Below are 26,798 nucleotides of genomic sequence, written 5' to 3'. Positions count from 1 at the left end.
TGTTTTATGTCTTTTGAACAATTATCTAATAAATATAATTTACCTAGATCACATTTTTTTAGATATCTACAGATCAGAAACTTTTTAAATACTGTTCTTACTACCTTTCCGATTTCATATTCTATTGATATATTGGAAAAAATTTTGGATTTAAACATTTTTCAGAAAGGTTCAACAGCAATTATTTATAATATGATAAGGAAAATAAATCCAGATGTTTCCAATACAATTAGGAATGAGTGGGAAAGGGAACTTAAGCTTACCTTACCTACTGAGGAATGGCAAAAAAATTTTCAATTAGTTAATTCTTCCTCTATTTGTGCTAAACAGGCGTTGATACAGTTTAAAGTTGTACATAGGGCTTATATGTCTAAGGATAAATTAGCTCATTATTACTCTCATATAAACCCTATATGTGATAGATGTCATTCGGAGATAGCTTCATTAACTCATATGTTTTGGTCTTGCCCTTTATTGAAGAAATATTGGGATGATATTTTTGATATTATTTCCACTGTTTTGAACATTGATTTACAACCTCATCCTATTACTGCCATTTTTGGTTTACCAATGATTGAAAAACATCATTTGACCCCTTCAGTTTGTCAGATGATCACTTTTGTTACTTTAATGGTTAGAAGATCTATATTATTGAATTGGAAAGAGATTAATCCTTCTACAACATTTCATTGGTTTTCTCAAACTATATCTTGTTTAAATCTAGAAAAAATTAAAAGTGTTATTTTTGACCCATCTATTAAATTTGATGAGACTTGGAGACCATTTATTCGATACTTCCACATGATGTAATTTGTCCCTTGCCAATCTATTTTGTGATTTCAATATATAGGGAGAGGAGCGGAAGTGGCGACACTGTTGGTTCTATCTGAGATATCATAATAGCCCTTTCTTTTTTTTTTCTTTAGTTTGGGTAGATTATTTTTTTAGAGGATTTTTTTTTCTTTCTTTTTTTTACGATATTTTATATTTTATGCATACTCTTTTTATATTTTGTTGTTAATCTGTGTGATTTTGGGATGTTTCTAACTATGTGCTACCTGACTGTAAACTTTAGTAATTATTATCAATTAACATAATTCCAATTATTATGTACTTTTTGTAACGTGTTCGTTGTTGAAACTAATAAAAAGATTGAAAAAGAAAGAAAACCTGTGCCAACCAACTGGTGGATGTGTTCAAGGACATATTCAGTCTCTCATACTGCAGTCGGAGGTTCCCATCTGCTTCATAAGGATGACAATCATACCACTGCCCAGGAAGAGCAGGGTGAGTTGCCTCAACCAGTTGTACTCATATCTACTGTGATGAAGTACTTTGATAGGTTGATCATGGTTAGAATCAACTCCTGCCTAATCAAGGACCTGGACCCACTGCAATTTGCCTCGTGAGATAGGTCTACAGAGGATACAATATTACTGGCTCTCCACTCAGCCTACGATCACCTGGATGATAGCAATACCTACATCAAGCTGCTGTTTATTGACTGCAACTCTGTGTTCAAAATCATCATACCCTCAGTAGTAATCAAAAAGTTCTAAAACTTGGGCCTCTGTATCTCCCTTTGCAACTGTATCCTTGCTTTCCTCATTGGAAGAAAAAGTGTCATTACAGATCAGAAATAACATCTCCTCACTGACAATCAACCTGGCAGACCTCAAGCATGTGTATTAGCCCATTGCTTTACTCTCACTACAACCACAACTACGTGGCTAGGCACAGTTCAAACGCCACCTATAAATTTGCCAATGATACAACTAAGCTGAAACTTTAAAAATTCTGAAAAGCCTTGATAGGCTAGTTGAAAGGAAAGGAAACCAGAATCAGGGTATATGGTTTCAGAACAATGGGTAGGCACTCAAGACTAAGGTAAGGAAAAATATCTTCATTCAGAGTGTCAAACTTTAGAATTCACTATCCTAGAAGGCCATGCAAGCTCCAAAATAGTATTCATTCAAAGTAGAAATCAATATGTATGGATGTTAATGGAATGAAAGAACATTACCTCCAAAAGATGCAAAAGTTGGATCAATGTGCAAAGGGTTCCAATCTCCATTCAGTCGATATAAAGCAGCCTGTAACAAAGGAATTATTCCCTTCTTATTCAGTACAGTATTTCATAACATTCAAAAGTGCATGTCATGCATTACAAATTTGCAATATTTCAGCACGTATTTCATATTCAATTAAATTTTCTGTGCTTTTTACATTAGTCTGATTTACTTGTGTAACCATTATAATTAAGAGGCTGGATCTGTGGAGATTAAGGACATAGCCTAAATGTTATTAAGAGTCTCTTAAATATCCCTAAAATATCTACCTCTACCACTACTCCTGGCAGCGTGTACCACACACCCATCACCCTGTGTAAAAAAAACTTTCCTCTGACATCCTCCCATACTTCCTTCCAATCACCTTAAAAATATGCCCCTCATATTAGTCATTGCCACCTTGTTTCTAGTTTTTCACTTAACCTATGCCTCTTGTACACCTCTATCCAGTCACCTCTCATCCTCCTTCGCTCCAAGGAGAAAAGTCCTAGCTTGCTCCACCTCATAAGATATGTTCTCCAGTCCAGGCAAGCATCCTGGCAAGTCTCCTCTGCACACTCTCTAAAGCTTCCACATCCTTCCTATAATGAAGCAACCAGCACTGGACACAATACACCACTGTGGTCTAACTAGAGTTTTGAAGAGCTGCAACATTGCCTCACATACTCAATCCCTTGAGTAATGAAGGTTAATACACCATTCACCTTAACCACCCTATCAACTTGTGCAACAACTCTGAAAGATCTATGTACGTGGACCTCAAGATCACTCTGTTTCTCCACACACTGCCAAGGAACATGATATTAACCCTGTATTCTGCCATCAAGTTTGACCTTCCGAAGTGACTCACTTCACACTTTTCAGACTGAACTCCATCTGCCACCTCTCAGCCCAGCACTGTGTCCTATCAATGCCCTGTTGTAAGCCTCAACAAGTTTCTATCCACAACACCATCAAACTTCCTGTCAATTACAAACTCAGTAACCCACCCTCCCACTTCCACATTCAAGTCATTTATAAAAATCACAAACAGCAGTGGTCCCACAACAGATCCCTGCAGAACACTGCTGGTCACCAACCTCCAGGCGGAATACACTCCATCTACAACCACACTCTGCCTTCCGTGGGCAAGCCAATTCTGAATCTATGCACACAGGCTTCCCTGGGTATGCAGGTCAGCATTGTTTCATTGTTGCACTGAATTTATGCAATCAACAATAAATATTCACGTTTTTCTCTTATGATGGAAGGAATCTCATTGAAACAACTGAAGGTGCTCGGACCAAGGTCACTGTCAAGAGCAACTTTTGTTGTGTTGCCCTGGGGCTGAGATAATGACCTCCAAAAACCACAACCACCTTTCTTTAGACAAGGTATGCCTCAAAACACTGAAATGCTTCCCCTTTGATAACTTAAGTTTCACCAGGACTTCTTAATGCCAAATATTGCTTTGATGTTAATAGCTGTTCTACATGCAGTCAGTACTGTACCATAGGAATACTTTAGGTTTAAAATAACATTCTAATCATATATACAAGTGGGATGAAAGACAATGAGTTATTCAACATATAATGCAAAAGGACCGAATTTCCTTTCATCCAATCAATTGAGGTAACCCTGTGTTCTTTTTATTTTCTAAGTTACATCTAACTTACAAGAAAACAACATGTTGATCCATATTTTTACTCCCATCAATTGCACACATCCCACAACATAACATTTAGCAGAATTCTTAATGTTGAAAACTGAATGAATTGCTCCATGTTTATATAGTCTCCAATGTCAATCTTCTGCTCCTATAATATGGCAGATCTGTAATAAGTATATTACCAAAATATAATGAATTGAAAGCATATTGGCTATTGTTATAAAAACAAAGAAGCATTTTAAATTTATCCTCATTACAATGGATTTTCTATTGAAAGAAAGCTTATAAAACTGGAATAAGCAAGAAAGATATACCTGGTTTATACTAGTTACATCACTGATTACAGCATCAGGCGGTCTATTGGGAGGTTGCACAATAACCTGGACAAAACAAGACTTATTTTATTAATGTTTTCACAAAATATAATGTTCAACTGCAAAACCAATGAATAATTGACACACAATATGTACTGAGTGAAATGCATCAGGTGGCACAATGTTGCAACAATGCAACACTCACAACACGCTGGAGGAACTCAGCAGGTCGGGCAGCTTCCGTGGAAACAATCAGTCAATGTTTCCACGGATGCTGCCCGACCTGCTGAGTTCCTCCAGCGTGTTGTGAGTGTTGCTTTGACCCCAGCATCTGCAGAGTATTTTGCGTTTGCAACAATGCAGCTGCCTCATAGCTCCAGCAATTTGCCTCCTATGCTGTCTATACAGAGTTTATACATTCCCTCTGTGTGCTCAGGTTTCTTCTCACACCCAAGGATATATTGACTGACAGGTTAATAGACTGCTGTAAACCACAGTGTATGTGGCGGCATGTAAGAGAGAATTGTTTACATGGAACTAAGTGGGGAAATGTAACCAATGGAAAAGGTAAAGCCATATTTAATTTGCCTTTTTAACACCTTACATATTTTTCTCACTACTTTCAGGGATCAGTTGAATGCCTTCCAAATGCCTTTCATTTTCCTCCAAATGGTTTAGCTTCTGATACTTATCATTTACTTCCTCACCATGGTTATTCTACCAAAATGCAAAACTGCATACTTCTTCAGAACTAATTTAGGTGTCCACTGAATGAGACAACAGGTGCTTTCCTGCAGTTGGGAAATTATTCCTTGCTATCAGTTTTATTTGTTGTTGGCATCCGTCTGACTTGGAGGTCAGTGGGTGATGATGACTATCATCACAAGCTGAGGTGGAAGATATGGCAATCTCCCTCTTGGCCTCGCCAGAGCAGACCAAAGGAAAGCTTATGAAGCAATATGCTTGGCACCAGCTTGGCCGCAGGAGCTGCTGGAATAAAGTTCAATAATGTCCAGCCGCCTTAGGGGCTCCACTCTGGATTTGCTGTTTGGATTTATCCCCCGTAGACTTTGTCTCTCCCGAGGCTGCCCACAAGGCACAATTTATATCTAGGGACCATGATTCCTATGAAAAAGATAGAGAAATCCCAACTTTTCAAATGATGATATATCTGGAGGAGGTGACAGAAATAGGGACTGACTAAGCCTCTGGGGAATTCAGGCAATTAACACAGATCATCATGCACAAAAGTGATGAATGAACAGGAGGGGGTGTGTGGATTTTGGTTAATTGGGCCATTGATTAATCAGGGCAGCCACTTATTTGGGGCAACTCTTAAAGAACAAAAATCAAATCGAGAAAATAGCTGGAATTCCCTTTGTTTATTTGAGACAATATGCCGTTTAATTGGGGCAGAATATTGTTGCTGAACATATTCTAACTAGCATCAGTCCTGTGCATGTCAGGTTACAGTAGCTGGCAGTTCTCATACCCCAGTCAGATAGGGACATGCCTATCCTAGCACACGGTCATCTCCAGTGAACCGAGCGGAGATCCAAAGACTCTGCAACTACATGGAGAGCAAATGACACCACAAGGCACAGAAGAAGTTACGGTCATCCACTGCAACCATGGAAGACCCCAGTTGTGATGTCTGCTTGTCCCACTGGACCCAGACTTCTGAGGTCGAGAGTGTAGAACTACCCCAGTGGCTTTTCTGCTTTATAAACTGTCTTGCACAGATATCCTGTCACCGACGGACATACGACAACAACCAGCAGTATTGATAGTGTTCTAATTCGTTCTGTATTTCATTTAAATATACAATTTGTTTCTCAATTAAATGGTGGTTTGCCTTTTTTTATACATTTTTAACTAGTTCGATGTAACTTCGGCTAATTGGAGCAGCTACTTAATTGGACCAAAATGTACTGTCTGATATGCCCTAATTAACTGGAATCCACTGCACTTTCAGAGTTTTAAATGGCAAGAATTGGGAATATACAAGATGACAGAAAGCCTGAAGAGAATAATCAAATCTGTGAGGTAACAAAACGACAGATAAGATTACCAGAAAACGAGCCAGTATATATAGGCATCCGTTAGTCTCATGAGACCATGGATTTGCACCTTGGAAGGTTTCCAGGGCACAGGCCTAGGCAAGATTGTATGGAAGACCAGCAGTTGCCTCATGCTGTAAGTCTCCCCTCTCCATGCCACCGATGTCCACTTCGCCATGCGCCAACACTATATATATAGATATAGATATATATCAGGTTGGAATTACAGGGGTCAAAAAGATTCTAGTAATGTAGAAGTTCTGGTTCAGCCTGTGACAATGGCCACATATTTGTGTCAGGATGGGGCCAAAGATGTCAGTTCTGGAGATAACTGCAGCTCATCCAAGACAAAATGAGGAAGGTAAAACTCAACAAAAAGCAGATTACAGGTTTGACCAAGTATGTATTCCAAGCACTTGTGACTGCAGTGATTTTTAACTCATGACGATAAAATGTTACTGCTAAAATTTAAGAAGTCAAAGATTATAGTTTATAACCAGTTCAAGAATCTACAGGCTCACAAATTTTACTATGAAATATTCCATGTTTGGTATGGCCAGTTTTTAATTGAATCACATATTCATTGTGCTTGGATTGGAAGTACATGCTTTGTACTCACATACACACTATTATGATCGAATTGTTTGAAATTAACATGACAGAAGAGATTTTTAAAAATTCTTCAAGCATACTTACCTTAACTTTGCCAGACCTTTTTCCACCAAAGCCTCCAGCTCCAGCAACAAACACAGAGAACTGGTTATAGCAGATCAAGTCTCCTCCATTGTAAGTATGAACTGAAAATAAATAGCATTACTGTCAGTTTCCTATATATTCAGTCCACTGGAAGCTTCAGTAATTGAACTGAAAATAAAAAAACTCACAAATCTAATGGCACACAAAGAAGGTTAATATTTGTTTAATTGGCAAGGCATTTTATAACCTCATACCCTTCGACTCTAGAATGTAGGAAATCAAAAACCTGCAGCCTGCTGGTCTAACCCCATTTCTTCTTTTCAATTGCAGGATACTACAGATATTTTCTATACAAATGCTTTCCAAACAAGGTGACAGTATCTCAAAATTGGCTGTTGGTCTACCACAGCAAACCTCACTTCACATTTGCCTTTGCAGGTGCAAAAACAAAGCTAGATCTCAAAAGCTGAAAAGGTGGAATAAAAGTGAAACCCAGTAGTCAAAGAGCTATGGGAGAGCTAATGGTGGTGACTGTGGTTGAGAAGTCTGGAGATTGATTCCAAGAGAATGGCATAGTCTGCTATCTGGAGATCAAGACGTCTTGTATCTGGAGAGTGGAAGAAGGGAAAGGGCTATTGGAACAAGGAAAATTCAGGGCTGCAGCCAGCAAGACGACTGTGGTAGCAGGGGCGGACAGCAAAATAACAGGGCTTGCATTAGCTGGGTCCCATACCAGAGAAACAAATTAACACTCATTTGGCTTATGGTCTATGTCCTGGGAGTGCTCAGTGATCAACTCAACATGAACCAATTTCCTAAGCAATGATTGAAAGGGGAAGTGATAGCATTTGATGCAGAAAGTGTGAATCTCACAAGGAAGTGCTCAATGAATTTCCAAAGTGGTGCAAATTGACCCAAATATGGTTTCTATTGCATTTTTCCCAATGAAAAAGGTTATTTCAGTACAAAGATAAACACTGAAATAAGGAGCCTTTAATGTGTAACCTTCTGGGCAAATATTCAAAGTAGAACTTTTTAACAACATTATTTTCACCCAATATCCCTTTTTATTATTGGTAATACTATATTTTCCTTAAGACTGTCATAGCTGTGGTAGAGGGGGTAGTGGGGATAAATTCTCACTACCTATTATAAGCTCCCGATAGTGTGCGTCTCAAAGCACCTCTTGGCCCAGCTCTTGGCCTTCATACGTGACTTAGCTACTAAGCCCAGCAGAACTGCTTTTACCTACAGGAGGAGGAGCGAAGGCGGGCTACTGGTGCCTTAAGACCAGCTGCTTTGGGCAGATGGGGTTTCTCAGCCATCTGCTTATCTGGGAGAAGGAAAACCCAGATCTCAGACCTCCGCTGCCTTGCATGGGGAACACTTCGGACGTACACCTCAAAGAAAAAAACTCCGAAGCTGGAGTTCCTAAAGCTGTTCTATGTTGAGTTCAATGCTGACTGGCAACTCCTGCAACACCACTGATGTCAAACTGTATCAATCCCTGCCGTTCCTTCTGATTCATCAGCTGCTTGGAGGGGGAGCCAACTGCACGGGCAACAGCTTGCTCTCTATATCGTATGGCCCTGGTTTGCATATCGTCTGAATGTAGACATCCAGGATGCAACAGTCAAGATTGATCTGAACCAACGGAATGGCCTATGTTTTTACATTTTGACAATTAATTAAAAACATAGCAAACAATCTTAAAGAAAAGGAAAAAAAAATTACCAAAGGCAAACAGAAAGTGCAAAACTGGTTTAAGTAGTTAATATATACAATAACCACAAAATGAAAATATTAATGATATGAAACTTGCCATCTAGAATTATAACAGCAGCGGATCCTTTATCAAGAATATCTGCAATGGTACCCTCTGATTTCAGTGTCCCTATCAATTACAACAAACATAGTTAGCCTTAAAAAAATAAACTTCTTTTCTCTAAAATATTTAGGCTGCTTAAGAAAACAGCTTCACTTTCCAACAGATCAATAGTCAGAGCTTCAATAAGCACCAATGTTAATTACACAACTTTCAATCCATACATTTCTAACTACTGGGAAAAAATGCACAAGTACCTAAGAGGTACAAAGAAAATGTTTGACCGAAAGCAATAAAGAATTTCGGAGTGCAGTGGGAGTAAGGTGTGCGCTGAGTTCCAATGGAAGAAATTAATGTTTCAAATAAGAATCATGAACTTAGTTTTCAGGGACAATGAGAACCCAGGAGAGCTTAGTGAGGAGGTTGGTGTTTGTAAAGGCGAAGTGTTCTGAACAGGCAGGAGATTACAGATTATGCAAGCAGCAAAACTTGCATTTAAGTAAGATCAGATGACTGCAAGTATTAGATATTCAACCATGGAGAAATATCTGTGAAGGTAATGAGAAATGAGTGTGAAAGGACAATTTTCATTACACAAGAGACTGCAGATACTGGAATCTGAAGCACCAAACAAAATGCGATTTGAGCAGGAATCTTGGAGGGAAGGTGGTTGGGTGAATGAATTGTCAACATTGTAGGTCAAAACCCTGTATGAGGGCTAAGTGTGAAGATGGAATATAGCCTGCATAAAACCAAGAGTGCAACAAGAGGGCAAGAGGGAAGAGGCTAAAAAGAGATCAATCTGTGAGTGGTGGAGCAAATAGAGTTGAAGGCAAGAAACAATCTGCTGGTGGAACTCAGAAGTATATGGCTGTGTCCATGCGTATGTGTGGTGCAACTGTCAATGCATCTGCTCTAAAGGTTACACATTGATGAGAAAAAATTCAATTCTTTGTGTTTAGTCTAAAGCTCTGCTAAGAAATTTGGAAAACGTTTTGGTCAATTAGTAGCTTTGATTGATAGACTGTTGTTAACAAAAGGTATGAGGTAGAAACTAAGCCATGATGTACAAGCATGAATTCAGATCACAAATTACACATACACTGCATAAAAGGCACTGCAATATGATCAAAGGATTCAATTGCTTAATTCGTTGCTTGAAAAGCACGTTCATTGAGAACCTAAATTGTTCAGCATTGAGAAAGAGGTTGGACGTGATCAGCTTTTCCAATTCCACTGTAGTGTTTAAGAGTCATTCACAAAGCGTAAGATCCCCATCAAATATTGGCCAAACCATGGATGAGTGGCAGCTTCTCTACCATGAAAGGCACCAACTTTACAATTTTCTTGGTTCTAAGAAACAAGTTAACAGATTTATAAAATCAATTCTCTAGTTGCAAGACAAGTACCATGACCACTATAATACTCAAATGATCACTACCAAATACTTCTTTGTGTTACTTGTTGCAATTGAACTTCTTAGCCATAGCATTTAACTGTAATCTCAAATAAAACAAGATTTTATTTGGTCTTTTCAAGGTAATTTATGATTATTTTCTTCTTTAAGGATTTCACACTGTATTCAAGGAAATCAGGCTGGAAAAACTGACTTCATACAATGTCAGAACAAAGATCATTCAGCTTACTGTGCATATCATTAATGCTTATAAGGAATATTTATAATACATTTAAGACACAAGATATAGGAGCAGTATTGACCTTTGACACCTTTACTAATCAACCTATCAACTTCTGCTTTAAATATACCCAATGATTTGGTCTCTGCATCCACCTGTGATAATGAATTCCACAAATTCACCACCATCTCGCAAAAGAAATTTCTCATCTCTACTCCATAGGGGTGCCTTTCTATTCTGAGGCTGTGCCTTCTGGTCCTAGACTCCTCCACAATTGGAAACATTCTCTCTATATCTACTGTATCCAGGCCTTACAATGTTAGAGAAGTGTCAATGAGATGCCTCCTCATTCTTCTACTTTACTTTCCAAGTATATAGTCAATTTAGTTCAAGTTCAATTTAGTTTTGACAGTCACTATCATCATGGTATGACTGCAGATCATTAACATTTGTTATGTAAATCATCTATTATTTAGTACTTCTCCGAATAGTTTGAATCAGTTCCCTCTGGTTACTGGACCTCCTGATAGAGCGAACAGCTTATCCTCATCTACTTCCATCAAAGCTATTGTATTGATATTAGTTTTTCACTGAAAGGTACTATATTGGAATAATTTCAAACAAGAACAGATTTTCTAAAAATTGCTGTTACCTGAAGTTGGCAGAGGTTTGTATAGTTCCAGATATTGTTCCCCATGTAACATCTATAATAAATCAAGAAAATCCAACACACATTTGTGAATCTCTTGCAAAACAAGAAGTTAAGACTTAAACAGGCTTTTAAATTATAGCACAATCAAGTGGATCAGGACATAGTTCACGACAAATGCGAACCATTAAGGCACAAAAAGTCACCAGCAAAAGTGATCTATTAGTTAACAAGTTGAAGTAATATTAGGTCAGATGAAAGAATTCAAAAAAAAAAAGCAGCAAGCAAGGTAACTGGAAGTTTCAGAAGCCAGGAAAGGGCCATTAAAATTTTAATATCGAAAGGGACAGATACAACTCAGAAGGCAGTGGAGGCCAATTCTCTAGATTCTTTCAAAAAGAGTTGGATAGAGCTCTTAAAGATAGCAGAGTAAAGGGATATGGGGAGAAAGCAGGAAAAGGATACTGATTGTGGATGATCAGCTATGATCACAGTGAATGGTGGTGCTGGCTCGAAGGGCTGAATGGCCTAATCCTGCACCTATTGTCTAACACAGAGACAGACAGTAATAAATTCTACAGGCAAGTAAAAAGGAAAACATTAGAGAAAAGTAAAGTGACTTATTTACAGACCCACAATGAAGATACAGGTTTCCCCCGCCATCTGAAGGTAGAGCATTCCTATGAAACGGTTCATCGCCGGAATGTCGTAAACGGCTGCTCACAGACACGTGTTTAAGCAATGTCGGCTAGAATGCAGTACCGAATCCGGGGGAGAGCGGCTATTCGGGGCGTGCGCTATTTTTTTTTATCGCACGCTACTTTTTTCACACGCTTTTTCTGCGCGCTGCCTTTTTCCGTAACAGTGAATACACCTTCTGTTAGCGAAAACAGGAAACTAATGTAGGTCTTTTGTAACAGTGACGTTTCGTAAAGCGAACGTTCAAAAAGCAGGGGACACTTGTATTGTTTTGAGGGTAAAGGAAATGGCAAGGAAATTAAACAAATATTCTAACTCTGCCTTCAGAAAAGAAGACAGTAAAACAAACCCTTAAAATAGTTCAGAGCAACATGTATAGTGTGTTCAGGAGCTAAAAAGAAACACTAAAATACAGTATTGGAGAAATTAATGGATCTGAAAACAAATAAATCCTCAGGGCTGATGAACTATAACTCAAGGGGGAGAGAGTTCGCTATGGAGACAGCACAGATTGGAAATGAGCAAATATGATCCCATACTTTAAGAAGGGGGAGGAAGGTAAAACATGGATAAGCATAGACTAGTTAGCTAAAGTAAGAAGAAGTTTAGAAGATATTAAGAAAACAAGAAATAGCATGGTTAGTGTTAACTAACCACATATGTTGTTACTTAACAGCAAGGGTCAGAAATTTTTAAAAAAGGGTAAAACCAAGCCAAAACGATGACTGGCAGAAATGACTGGTTCTGATACAAATGGAAAGAAAGAACAGTTTTCTCAAATTTGAATAATTTGTTATCGAGTTCTGAAAATTGCAATGTGCTCAAATGAAAGAAAGATGTTGTTTGTCAAGTTACATTCAGTCTTATTGTAATAGTGCAGGAAGCCACAGACTTGTGCAGTGGTTCAACTTTCTAGAATACTCCTCTTGTCCCCTCATATTAAGCCAAAGCCTATTGCAAACGAACAGTACACCACATCCTTCAACTCTGTTAACTACTACCACTATCTTCATTTCTGGCCATTGCTAATCCCACCTTCTGACCTATAACCCCAAGTCAACATTGCACTTACCCGAGTGCAAGAACTGTTTACAAAATCATGCAGCATGACTACATTACAGCACAATTAAGATGTACCCTAAACAGAAATATTTCAGACATCAAAAAGTGACCAATAATGTTGACCACATTCTATAAACCATCTATTTGAAAATAACAATTCCTACAAGAGGTATATGGAGGTGTATGGAGGGATATGGTCCGTGTGCAGGTCAGTGGGATTAGGCAGAAAATGGTTCAGCACAGCCTGTTTCTGTGCTGTAGTTTCTATGGTTCTATGGTTCTAAGAGACAAAAACCATAAGATGCAATGGACAAGGCCCAAGGCAGCTAGGTTGAACTAGACATGATTATAAAGAATAGCTGTAGTTCAGTCAGATGAATTGGGTGAGTGGGATGGAGAACGGCCGGTTCAATTTTTCAGAAAATGGGTCCCCCTCTTTCAAAGGACAATCACTACCTTGTCTCAAGTGAAGGTTTTCTTTCTTTTTTTCTTTATCAATTTTTTTATTAATTTTAAAAAGTACATATATACAAACAAGAGGAGGATTATCTCAGATATCTATATCGATAACAATACATATATAAGGTAAAATAAACATCAAGATCATACATAGTATTAATCTAATAGTATATAATAAAAAATAAAATTCTCAATTCTCCTCTTATCATTTCATAAAAAGAGAAAAAAGATAAAGAAACTTTTATAATTTTATATATAGGGAAGAAAAAGGGGACTGGGCAGCCCATATTGACAGTAAAGCAAAAAAGAAAAACTTTCTGATCAAATTCGAAGTTTCAAGAGAGTAACTGGGAGAGCAATAAATCAAACTATATGAAAATATTGAATAAAAGGTCGCCAAATTTCTTCAAACTTAAAGGATGTATCAAGTGTCCGACTTCTTATTTTCTCTAACCTTACACAGGACATAATGGAGGAAAGCCAATAAAAAAACAGTAGGTGGATTAGAGTCCTTCCATTTAAGCAAAATGGCTCTCCTAGCCAATAAAGTTGTAAAAGCTATAATCCATTGAGCGGAAACAGGAACATATCCTGCTTCCGGTGGAATGATCCCAAAAATTGCTGTAAATAAATTCAGTTGTAGGTCCAAATTCCAAACTTTTGATGAAGTTTAAAAGACATCTTTCCAAAAATTGTCTATCTTGATAAAAGACCAAAACACATGAGTTAAAGTAGCCACCTCAATATTACAAACGTTTGTACATCTGTCACAAATAGGATTAATATTGGAAAAATACGGGCTAATTTATCCTTTGACATATGTGCCCGATGTACTACCTTGAACTGTATCAAGGAATGATGGGCACAAATAGATGAGGTATTTACCAAATGAAAAATTTTATCCTATTGATTATCTGAAAGTGACTCTCGAAATTCCAATTCCCACGCACCTTGAATTTTATCGTTAGATACCTTTCGCAAATTCAATAACCATTGTAAGGGGGTTTCGACTTTTATATTACTGCGGAGGCTAATTAAAATGGCGTCTTTGTTACGTTAATCTGGGGAATGCGGCTTTGTTGTGTTAAAAGCTGAGAAAGTTTGCGCTAGCAGCTTGTTTTGCTTTAGAGTGTGATAACAGAGGGCTATTAACCAATTGGGATAGTTGTTATGGTTTTGGTGTATTTGAAGATATTGCATGCGCGAGGTTTTGGGGAGAAGGCGGGAGAGCGAGACAGAGGATGGACGAGGTGCTGTGATGTCCGCTAATGGGGTCGGACCCCGAGGAGGGCGTTCGGCGAGGAGACGGAGACGGACTCGTGTGAAGCGTCTGGTCGACCACCGTTGGTGGTCCCAGGTGGCCGGTCGAGGTGGTCCGAGGGGTCGCAGCGTGAAGAAGAAGGTCCTTGAGCTCCAACTGTTTTGTGCACGAAGAGATTGAACTTTGATAAGTGTGGCGCCTTTTATTTTCCTTTTATATTTTAATCTCTATTAATTATATAGTTCCAGTAATATCTGTAAACTGTAAATGATTTAATCGTATCTGGTGTATTGTCTGTTATTTGGGCGGGGTGGGGTACATCACACAGCATCCACACAAACTATTACCCAGTTTGGCGAGGCCGAGGCTGTTTCCCTAGACGACAGCGAGCTGTGCGACCCTGAGGGTGGCCGGGGGCGGGGGGGGCTACACCATTTATAAATGATAGCTATCAGTCCTTTTTGAAACAGTTTAACCTGAAGAAGAGTATCTATCATATTGGGTGGATAAGCAGAGGGAAAATTTAGAAGTAAACTACGTAAAAAATTCCTAATTTGTAAATATCTGAAAAAGTGTGTGCATTAGATAAATCATATTTGTCCACTAACTGAGTGAAAGACATTAAACAATCGCCCATAAACAAATCCAAAAAAGTTATTATTCCTTTGGCCTTCCAAAATAAAAAGGTCTGATCAGAAATTGATGGTTTAAAAAAATAATTAAGATGGATTTTACTAGAAAGAACAAAGTTATTAAATTCAAAAAATCTACGAAACTGAAACCAAATTCTTAATGTATGTTTAATAATGGGATTACGGTCTCAGCTATCAATCTTAGAAAGCAAAAAAGGAAGAGAAGCTCCCAGTAAAGAGGCCAAAGAATACCCATTCACTGAGTTCTTCTCCAAATCTACCCATAAAGGACAATCATGTATGTCTGAATAATGAAGCTGAAACGAATTATATCAAATATTAGTTGCCCAGTAATACATTCTAAAATTTGGCAAAGCCATGCTTTTTTAATTACTGCAACAGAGGTTTACTCAATCTAGAATTTTTATTATTCCAAATATAAAATAAAATTTTAGAGTCTATTCTATCAAAAAACTGTTTAGGAACAAAGGAAGGGATTGCTTGAAATACATATAAGAACTTCGGTAGCACTATCATTTTAGTAGCATTAATTCGACCAATTAAAGATAATGTCATAGGAGACCATTTTAAAGTATTTGTTGCGTTTATTCAATTAATGGAAGAAAGTTATATTTATACAGGTCCTTAAAATTTTTGGTAATTTTAATACCAAGATAGGTAAAGTTATTTTTAGCAATGCTAAAAGGAATTTGATCGCATTGATCCAAGTAGTTATTAATAGGAAATACCTCACTTTTGTGCAAATTTAATTTATATCCAGAAAAACTACTAAATTCAGAAAATATAGTAACAGAGAAGGAATAGATTTCTTAGGATCTGAAATATAAACTAACAAGTCATCTGCATACAATGAAACCTTATGCACTTTATCTCCTCCCTTAATACCTTGAACATTCTTGGAGTCCCAAAGGACAATAGCAAGAGGTTCTAAAGCCAGATTGAATAACAGCGGACTAAGAGGACAACCCTGCCGATACCTCTGTATAGCCTAAAATAAGGAAATTTTTGATTGTTAGTTATAACTGCTGCCATTGGAGCTTGATAGATCAGCTTAATCCAGGAAATAAAACCTGGACCAAAATTAAATCTTTCTAAAACTTCAAATAAATAGGACCACTCTACCCTATGCATCAGGGGAAACAACACATTCAGATTCTTTAGATGGAGAGGTATGAATAATATTCAATAACCTCTGAATATTAAAATATGAGTATCTATTCCTAATAAATCCAGTTTGATCTTTAGAAATAACCTTAGGTAAAATATTCTCGAGCCTGTTGGCCAAAATCTTAGACAGAATTTTAGAATCCACATTTTAAAAGAAAATTGGTCTGTAAGCGGCACATTGATAAATATTTTTGTTTTTTGGGAATTAATGAAATTGATGCCTCATAGAAAGTTTTCGGAAGTGTCCCAGAGGATATAGAACCAGTGAAAATTTGGCATAAATAAGGTGTAAGTATTTCAGTAAAAGTCTTAAAAAATTCTACTGTAAAGCCATCCGGTCCCGGAGCTTTACCTGATTGAAGAGAGGATATAGCCCTTACTATTTCCTCTCCTTTAATAGGCGCTTCTAATGTATTCATATCCTGAATAGAAATTTTGGGGATATTCAGTCTTTGTAAGAATCTATTCATAAAAGTAGGATTGTCTGGAAAATCAGATTTATAAAGGTTAGGGTAAAAATCCAGAAATACCTTATTAATTTCCTGACAATCTGACATTTCAGTTCTATCAGCTCTTCGTATTTTCAAAATCTGTCTTCCAGCCATAGATGCTTTGAGTCAGCGGTCCCCAACCACCGGGCCGCAAAGCATGTGCTACCGGGCCGTGAGGAAGCTGCACCTTTTCCTCATTCCCTGTCACACACTGTTGAACTTGAACATAGGGTTGCCAACTGTCTCGTATTTGCTGGGACATCCCATATATTGAGCTAAATTGGTTTGATCCATACAGGGCTGCCCTTGTCCCGTATTTCCCCTGCTAAGGTAGAGCATTCCTATGAAACCTTTCATGCCGAAATGGTGTGAAGCGAAGAAGCAATTACCATTAATTTATATGGGAAAATTTTTTGAGCATTCCCAGACCCAATAAATAACCTAACAAATCATACTAAATTAACACATAAAACTGAAAATAAATAACACTAACATATAGTAAAAGCAGGAATGATATGATAAATACACAGCCTATATAAAGTAGAAATAATGTACATACAGTATAGTCAGGAAGAAGGCGGCAAAATCAATTTGTGGGGAAAAATCGGCACATATGCGCACATCACATGCGCACATCACGCATGTGCACGCGCAAGGCTTCATGGTCATTGTAGTCTTTCCTGGGGTAAAGTGTACCGGGATTTGACTGCTACTTTTGTCCCTTATTTATGAGTAAGAAAGTTGGCTACCCTAACTGTAAAAGACATGTTGAGGTGAGTTTAGACCATAAGACGATAAGACAAAGGAGCATTGTCAAGCTAACAGGTCTATAATTTCCTTTTTGCTTCCTTGCCCCTTCCTTAAATAGCGGAGTGATATTTGCAATCTTCCAGTTCTCCGGAACCATGCCAGAATCTATCGACTTTTGAAAGATCATCGCTAATGCCTCCGCAATCTCCACAGTTACTTCCTTCAGAACACAAGGGTGCATTCCATCTAGTCCGGGATATTTATCTACCTTTAGACTATTCAGCTTCCTGAGTACTTCCTCTGTCGTAATTGTGACTGCACACACTTCTCTTTCCTGCCACCTCTGAGTGTCCGGTATACTGCTGATGGCTTCATCAGTGAAGACTGATGTAAAAATACTCGTTCAGTTCCTCCGCCATCTCATCTCCCATTACAATTTCTCCAGCATCATTCTCTATCGGTCCTATATCCACTCTCACCTGTCTTTTACTCTTTATATACTTGAAAAAGCTTTTAGTATCCTCTTTGATATTATTTGCTAGCTTCCTTTCATAGTTAATCTTTAGTTTAACCCTACTTGAACACCCCCGCCCCTCCCGGGTCAGCCAGTCTGCAAGAATATTGTCAATATTAGACCGGTCCGTGGTGCATAAAAGGTTGGGGACCCGTGCTTTAAGTTGATCAGCCAACAATTTACCTGATTTATCCCCATCTATATAAAATTGACTTTTAGATTTCAAAAGTTGCTGCTCAATGGAAAAAGTCAGAAGCAGATCATACTGTGTTTGAAGTTCTACCCTTTCCTTATATAGATCTTCACTAGGTGTTACTGAGTAAACTTTATCTATTTCTTTAATCCTGTTAGTAATCACCAAAAGTTCCGCTTTAGTTTTCCTTCTTAAAGCTACTGAATATGACATTATCTGTCCCCTAAGAAAAGATTTCATTGCATCCCAAATAGCTAAATTTGACATATCCTCAGTTGTATTTAATTCAAAAAATAGAGAAATTTGCTCTTTAATAAAACTTACAAATGCTGAATCATGCAGCAGTGTAGCATTAAATCTCCACTGAGGTGCATTCCTTATATTATCAGGGAACTTCAGTATTAGTTTCGTGGGCACATGATCCGACAACGCAATAGCGTCATACGCACAGTCAGCAACAAAAGGCACCAGTCACATACCCGACAAAAAATAATCAACTCTTGAATATTTATGATGTACATGTGGAAAAAAAAAGAAAAATCCTTATCTTTAGGGTGAAGAAATCTCCAAATATCAACCAGGCTGTATTCTAGTAAAAAAGAATTAATACAGGTCGCAGCCTTGTTAGGAAGCCATGGATTGGTCGATGATCTATCAATCGAAGGATTGAGGCAACAGTTAAAGTCACCGCCCACGATCAACTTATATTCATTTAAATTCGGCAACACAGAAAATAACCTCTTAAAATATTCAGGGCTATCTACATTAGGTGCATACACGCACAGCAAAGCCATCTTTTGACCACATAACAAACAAGTAACAATTAAGTATCTTCCAATTGAATCAGTGACAGTATTAAGAAGTACAAAAGGGATTTTAAAATTAATAAAAATAGATACCCATCTAATTTTAGTTATTGATGAACAGTGAAACTGAAAACCCCTCCAAAATGAAAAAAACAGTTTTCATCCTCCCTACGGATATGGGTCTCTTGCGCAAAAATAGTATCAGCTTGAAGTGTTTTTAATTTCTTAAGGATCTTTCTACACTTAATAGGTTGGTTCAAGCCATTCAGGTTCCAAGAGATTATATTAATTTTAATAACATCCATAATAAGGCTTTAACTTAAGGTTTAATAAAATAAGTTAGTGCGCCAGCACAAACCACACCCGCAGGGAAGAACAAATTATGGATTTGATCAGAGGGGGAAAAAAACATGATTGACAGGAAAACCTCTCAGGACTGCCCAGTCGAAAAAACCTAAACTAATAGCCCACCCCTCCCCCCAAAGCCCAAAAACCATCCAATAGGCGGACAGCATGTTAAACTATAATCCCTTAACCCCTTGTCTCCAATAGGCAGACTCTTTTTTAAAAAGTTATACGCTAACACCCCTGACTAAAGACACAACACATAAAGTAAACAAATTCCAAATATTTTGATATTATGTCTAACAGAGGTTAAAACGTAGTTAACAGTGGCCATCTTAAATTCATTTAATAAAAATTGATCATATATTCAAGAAAGATAGATCCCATCAAATAATATGATACAACTAGTGTTAATTTCTTACAAATCCTAAAGGAGAAATAAAACGCAGTTAACAGTGGCCATCTTAAATTCATTTAATAAAAATAGATCATATGTTCAAAAAAGATAGATCCAACCAAATAATATGTTACGACCAGTGTTAAACTCTTACAAATCCTAAAGGAAAAAGTAAAACAGCCATAACAATGTCTGGGCAGACATAAAACGCAGATTAATCTTTCAGCAATCCAGCTACAAACAACTTCCAGCCGAGGGTTAAGTGTTTAAGTTGCTTACATTGCTTGCAAGACAGGCTTAAACCCCTTGATAAATTTCTAAGCCTCTTCTGGGGAATCAAATTGTTTTGGGTGAACATTAGACAGGGAAATTCTCAAACGAGCTGGATAACGCAAAGAGGGGCAACAGATCTTCTTATAAAGTTCAGCCATCACTTCCCGGTATTTAATTCTTTCTGCATAAACCTCTGGGGCAAAATCTTCAACTATGCGAATCTCTACTCCATTATAAATTAGCTTCCACCGCTTCCTAGCATCTCGAAGTATTGCTTCTTTAGTAGTAAAGTAATCCAAACATACAATCAGTGGGCGAGGTTTCAACTCAACAGAAGGTTTCCGGCGGAGGATTCAGTGAGCTCTATCTACCATTGGAGGAGCTTCAAGTATCTCACTAAAAAGTGAGTGTAGCATATTCATGAAAAACTTTAGTGGCTCACCGGTTTCCATGTTTTCAGGCAAACCCAGTACAGGTATCTCCCCCTTTTTGAATGTTCGCTTTACGAAACCTCACTGTTACGAAAGACCTACATTAGTTCCCTGTTTTCACTAACAGAAGGCGTTTTCACCATTATGAAAAAAGGCAGCGTGCGAAAAAAGCAGCGCATGCCCCGAGCAGCCCGCTCACCCCCGGATTTGGAACTGCATTCTAGCCAGCATTGCTTAAACACGTGTCTGTGAGCAGCCGTTCGCAAGATGAATTCTAAGGTATTGGAAAAGCCGAAAAGAGCTCGTAAGGGTGTTACACTTAGCGTAAAGCTAGACATAATTAAGTGTTTCAATCGTGGTGAATGAAGTAAGGACAAAATGAGTTTGGTTTGTGGAAGTTGACAAAGATGATGCTGAAGACCAAGAACTGATAGATGAAGAGCAGATGCAATTGGAAGAGGAAAGGATAACAATCGAAACCAAATGTAGTAGCCAATGGACCGAAAGTGAAGTCGTCCAGGAACTTAACATGAAGCAACTGCGTGAGATTTTCGCTGCAATGATCGCAGAAAAGTACGACTTTAATTTTGGAAGGGTACGTCGGTTTAGGGGATATTTGCAAGGTGGCTTGAGTGCATACAAAGAACTGTATGATAGAAAAATGCGCGAGGCTAGCAGTCAAGCAAGCCTTCCACATCAGCCACAGCAGACGACAAACCTCGACCTTCGACATCGAGGCAGGCAGACACAGAAGAAGATGACCTGCCTGCCCCGATGGAAACAGTCAACACCCCAGTGTCCTACCACCCCAACCCCCAGGCCGCAGACGGATACCGATTCGCAGAGAATGTAGCGGTAGCCAGGAGGCACCCAGCACATCTTTAAGAAAAAAAGCCGAAATAAACAAGCTAATTAATTAGGTGCCGCCCGGCACGTACTTAATTAGCTTGGTTATTTCGGCTTTTTTCTTAAAGATGTGCTGGGTGCATCCCGGCTACCGCTGTACGCTTCGCGGATCAGGATCGGTCCTCAGCCTGGAGGGTGGGGGCCACTGCACCACCCCAACCTCCGACAGCTCAGCCTAACACACCATCATCAGTGTGCTCTGCACTGTCTTCCCAATTCCAGTAAGTGATACTACATTGTACATACATTATTTCTAGTTTATATAGGCTGTGTATTTTTATGCGTTATTTGGTATGACTTGGCAGCTTCATAGCTTAAAGGTTACTGGACAGCGCTTGTGTGAGATTTTCGCTACGGAGAACAGTGCAGGCAATGATTGTAGGGAAGTATTTCTACTTCATATAGGCTGTGTATTTATCATATCATTCCTGCTTTTACTATATGTTACTGTTATTTTAGGTTTTATATGTTATTTGGCATGACTTGGTAGGTTATTTTTGGGTCTGCGAACGCTCACAAATTTTTCCCATATAAATAAATGGTAATTGCTTCTTTGCTTTAGGGCCTTCTGGCTTACGAGCCGTTTCATAGGAACGCTCTACCTTCGGATAGCGGGGGAAACCTGTATAGGTAAATTCATCCCACGACTTCTGCTTTCCAGATCAGTTGTTTTCTTCTTAATTCTCAGTATTTCCGAAGAAAGCTCAAAAATTTTCTTTTCCATGGTAGGTATCTTTAATTCTTGTTCATTAATCACTTGATTCACAGTTTCCAGTTCTCTTCCGATTCTATTAGTGTCCTTTTTAATTGTCTGATACTGAAATTCCAGATTTTTCAAAGATTCCTAGACAGCAGAGACGGTTTTTTCAAGCTTTTCATTAGCATTCGTCAGTTTATCAATCTTGGTGTCCACCATTCTGATCGTGATATTAATATCTTGCATCAGAGAAAACATTCTTTCTGAAGTAGAGACTTCTTCTGACTCCTTTTAGTTTGTTCAGGTTTGGAAACAATTTTGCCACGTCTTAATTCGATTCCAGTTTGGGATCCAGCCATCGTGATTAAATCGTAAATCCTTCACTAATAGTAATAAATCTTCAAAGTTTAAACAAAACTAGCAGTGGAAAGTAACACACATCCAAGTTGCTGGTGAACGCAGCAGGCCAGGCAGCATCTCTAGGAAGAGGTACTGTCGACGTTTCAGGCCAAGGTCGGCCTGAAACATCGACTGTACCTCTTCCTAGAGATGCTGCCTGGCCTGCTGCGTTCACCAGCAACTTTGATGTGTGTTGCTTGAATTTCCAGCATCTGCAGTATTCCTGTTGTTGGTGGAAAGTAAGTTGTGAAAGGAAAAAGTAGCGCCAACAAGCGTCTTACTCCATTGGCTGCCGAAAGGAGACTTGTGAAGGTTTTATAAGTGAAGGTTTTCACCATGATGTGGTCACCATTCTTCTCCCCACTGCCCAACCCACCCTCCCAACAAAACATTCCTTCTTAATTCCACAAAATGAAATGCTACCTAGACAAAAACCTACATGCTTGAGGCTGAGCTAAGATGTTGATAGAGGATGGCTTCTCTGAGTTCATGTGCAACACAACTTAATTTCTTATCATTAATGTCTCTTTTTTTTCCTTTTCAGGGTGGCTGCAGTTCGTGTCAGAGTCCATGATCTACAGCTGTGGTTCTTCACAACAGATAAGTTCCCCAACTGGCCATTTTCGATAGCTCCAGGAGTGGCCTGGAAGAAACTCGGTATAAAAGCGACGTGGCAGACTATAACATCATAACAGCGAGCTGTTTGTTTTGTTGGTCTCCTCTCTCGCTGTGGAAAGGGACCTCTCTGTCCCTTGTTAGTGAGAGAGATAGCCAGTGGCATGTTGAATTGTCAGGTGAACAATAGATTTTGTTGGACCACAGAATATGGTCTTATTTTGGGGGCTTGGCTATCACTTGCTTGGTGGCTGGTGGGTGCTGATGCTTTCTGTTGAAATAAGTGGGGAAGGGTTGTTGCTTTGCTGCTGCTTGTGTGTGGGAGGGGAAGAGGGGCTTTGGGTTCTAACATTTTTTGTCACTCATTCTTGGGGTTCTCTTCTGTTTTCATGAATGTCTGCGAAGAGTAAGAATTTCAGGTTGTATACTATATATATTCTCTGATATTAAATGGAACCATTGAAGTTTGTACATTTGTTGAAGAATGTTAAACTGACTGGAATTGAGAGTCAACTGATAGCTCTGGAGCTACAGGTTGGATAAATCAGTGTTTAGAAGAATCATTCACTCCATGTTATGTAACTGAGCTTTACTGTATGAATCTGATGGTTAAAGATCAGCTAAATTTATATACATTAATCTCTGGCTCCAAGCATTAAAGGATCTCCTACACAAAGTGTTGGTCAGACAAAACAATATGAAACATCTAGTGCAAAAATCATTTCTGCAAACTCTAAGAAATACACTTAAGCTTAAACAATAAAACAAATATAAATTGTCAAAAAATTAGCAAATTTATATTAACTTTTGCATTCAAGGTTTCTAAGTGCCTGCCAAGTCTTTTGCGGATCTTCATTCTTACATATTTAATATCACATTCCTTAAGTACATCATGTCTTACACAAGGTATCACTGGTTATCCCATTAGCAACTGCAAATCATCTCAATTTGGAAAACAGGTATGGTCACAGCTTTCAACCATTCCAGAATCAGTGGAATAATCAATTAGTAAAGGAGAAAATGGCTTCCCAATATTTAGATCAGATATCTAATGGTTCCCAATGCAAAAAAAAACATTATTTCCTTCAAAATAACAATTTATGAATATACTCATTATTATACATGTTAAGATGCATATTTGTAGATGGATGAACTGTTAACTGAACAAACTGACCAATTCAGGTAAATCATTACAATCTCCATTTCAACCTCAGGCTTTGTCCTTAATGGAGTTCTATATCCTGCAGTTCTATATAAAGTTCTATATAAAGGTACAAGCATATGGAATTATACTTCAGTATTAATGTCAGACCCTAACAGCAATAGGAAATAACAGAAAATTATGTGGTGGAAAAAAGCTAAATAACTAGTAGTGTTTCCAAAATGACTTTAGATACTGGGGTTGTAGGCAGTAAAATACAGACAAATTTCATTTTGTTCCTTTCACACAAAAAGAATAATGCACCTAGAAACATTCAACAACCAATACATAACTAAAGTTTTACACATATTATGATTAAATATGCTTGATCTTGACAGCGTCAAAAACACAAATGAGTTTGGCTAAGTTATATTAACACAGTGGAGTCTTAATACCATGAAGTCTTAAATCCCACAATTACTACGGATGACAAGGTTCTACAAGAAACTAACTGTAGGAAATTTATGCATGAACAACAAAAATTTGTGAACGGTTATTCAAAATCACTACCAGACTTGCCTTTGTGAAGTCGATATTCAGTCCAGGAAGTGATCCAAAACCATCAAAAACAGAACCTTGGGCAGGAATTATTCCAAAAGTAGGCAAACAACAGAACTCTTCATTTCCTTCATAAAGAAATTTCAAGTGATCTGGATCCTTTGTGGTCATGCCAACTCCAAGAGCATAGAGAATAGGCTGAAGATTGTTGTAGGTATATACCTTCAAAGGCATTTTTTTCCCGATAGCTTCAACCTGTATTAAAAAGACATTGAGGTTGATTAAATCTGCAGTTTTCAAACCAATTTCCAACAAAGATTTAGGGGTGAAAAAAAACACCTATAATTTTTGAAGCACAGAAGTATCACACTACTAATGGGTTCCTAGATCAGATTATAGCCCTTCAGACCACTGACTAGGGCAAAAGACTACAAACATTTAAATACCAATGTCTTCAACTGCAGAAAATAGTCCCAGACAGCAATGAAAAACATCACAAATACAAAGAAAGAGATAACACCAAGCTTCTGGTCAGCACTAGAAGCTACCGCACTTATGCAATTGGCCAAGTTAAATGGCAAGTCAGTGGTGACCACCCTAGGGGATCGAGGCATAAAATTTGACAGTGGTTACTAACTATCAAGGAGAAGCAAGAGATGTTATTCACCATTTGGTGTTCCACTTGAATCTTGTTGCATTCATATATAGACTGATTCATATCTGAGGAACTGAAAAAAGAACTGAGTGCCTGAGCAACCAAGAATGACTTCCTCCTCGAGAATTTCCAGAATTACATAGCTGCCTGAAAAGAAGCTTTCCAACTTTGGGAAAAGCAGCATCCACAAGAGTTTCAAATAATGAAATATCATAGGTATGGAGACCGCCCTGCACTCAAACAAGGATAAGACACTGAAACATTAAGACGTTTAAGTACTTGGAACTAAGAAAAATGTTTGAAATGAATGCAAATGAAAAGGGAGATGCAATTAATGAGTTGAATTCTTTAGCAAGTTAAATCTAAATGAGTAGAACAAAGAAATTTAGATAACCTATGTAGCAGAGATTCAAGATATATTTGATACATCTGAAGAGTCCATTATAGATTTGAAATACTTTTGGGTCACTATCTATACTGATTTACTTTAGGACATGAGTAATAGGAAAATTTAGCTCTTCTTCGATACCTTGGTGACAGAAGTAGCGTACATGAAGATAAAGCACAATCTAAACTTCCTTTTCCAACGAGCTAACTATTCCAAGGAGATAAACCACTTGGATTATTTGGCATTCTGTCGCAAAGTCCTTAAAGACAAATTTAAGAACAAAAATGCACAGATCATATTCTAGACAAGTACTTGATATAGAAGGACTTTCTTTGTGATAATTATTTTGGCAACATATTTACACATGGCACTTACTGGACTGATGTTTGACGTGTTAGTCTGCACTGGGCTACTGGTCAGATTTGTGGAGATTCCCTCTTTAGTGTCCAGCTTGTTCAGTAGCTCATTAAGTGCATCTGCAACAAAATACAAGAGCATAACCTGCAACTCATACTTCACATGTTTTTTTTTTTTTTACCATTTATAAACCTTGTGAGCTACATTTGGCTAGGCAATTTAAAATAATATATACATATCTGCTTTAGTGAGTAGCAGAACAAAGTAACAAAGGTTTCAAGGTACATTTAATATCGGAGCATCAGATACAACCTGAAATTCATCTACTTCATTAAAATGCAAAAAATAAAAAAACCCATAGAATGATAGAAACATCAAAGCTCCGAAGCCCCCCTCTCTTTGCACAAGCAGCAACCCCCCCCTCAACCTGTAACAGCAGGAGAACCAAACCCTGACCCCTTAACTACGCACGGGGGGGGGGGGGGGGGGGGGAGGGGGAGAATGTCACTTAATCAACATCTGAACATCCAGTTAGTATCGATGCAAGAAAGTAGAATTGTCTGAGGTAATCCTGAGCATAGAATAAGCAGATTAACAATGTTCTAGTACTCACAGGCGTCAAGTGCCGGAAAGGATAGTGGAACCAATTCCATGTTAACTTTGATACAAGATTTAGGTACATC

The 26,798-nt window shown here is 38.1% G+C and overlaps 1 protein-coding gene across 2 annotated transcripts in view; it reads right to left on the bottom strand.

The window, feature by feature from the left end:
- hsd17b4 (hydroxysteroid (17-beta) dehydrogenase 4) overlaps positions 1 to 26,798 on the bottom strand; it is a 121,640-nt gene that overhangs the window by 44,276 nt on the left and 50,566 nt on the right. For both annotated transcript variants that reach the window (XM_072281451.1, XM_072281452.1), the window contains 7 exons: positions 26,134 to 26,234; positions 24,737 to 24,970; positions 10,902 to 10,953; positions 8,610 to 8,681; positions 6,788 to 6,888; positions 4,032 to 4,097; positions 2,024 to 2,093 (listed from right to left, as the gene is read on the bottom strand). In XM_072281451.1, the coding sequence (XP_072137552.1) occupies positions 2,024 to 2,093; positions 4,032 to 4,097; positions 6,788 to 6,888; positions 8,610 to 8,681; positions 10,902 to 10,953; positions 24,737 to 24,970; positions 26,134 to 26,234 (696 nt within the window). The remainder of the gene's footprint in view (positions 1 to 2,023; positions 2,094 to 4,031; positions 4,098 to 6,787; positions 6,889 to 8,609; positions 8,682 to 10,901; positions 10,954 to 24,736; positions 24,971 to 26,133; positions 26,235 to 26,798) is intronic.

The sequence above is a fragment of the Mobula birostris genome, chromosome 17, assembly GCF_030028105.1.
Source record: "Mobula birostris isolate sMobBir1 chromosome 17, sMobBir1.hap1, whole genome shotgun sequence".
Classification (NCBI taxonomy): domain Eukaryota; kingdom Metazoa; phylum Chordata; class Chondrichthyes; order Myliobatiformes; family Myliobatidae; genus Mobula; species Mobula birostris.
Note: the sequence above shows the minus strand (reverse complement) of the source record. Positions and strands in the feature narration are given on the sequence as shown.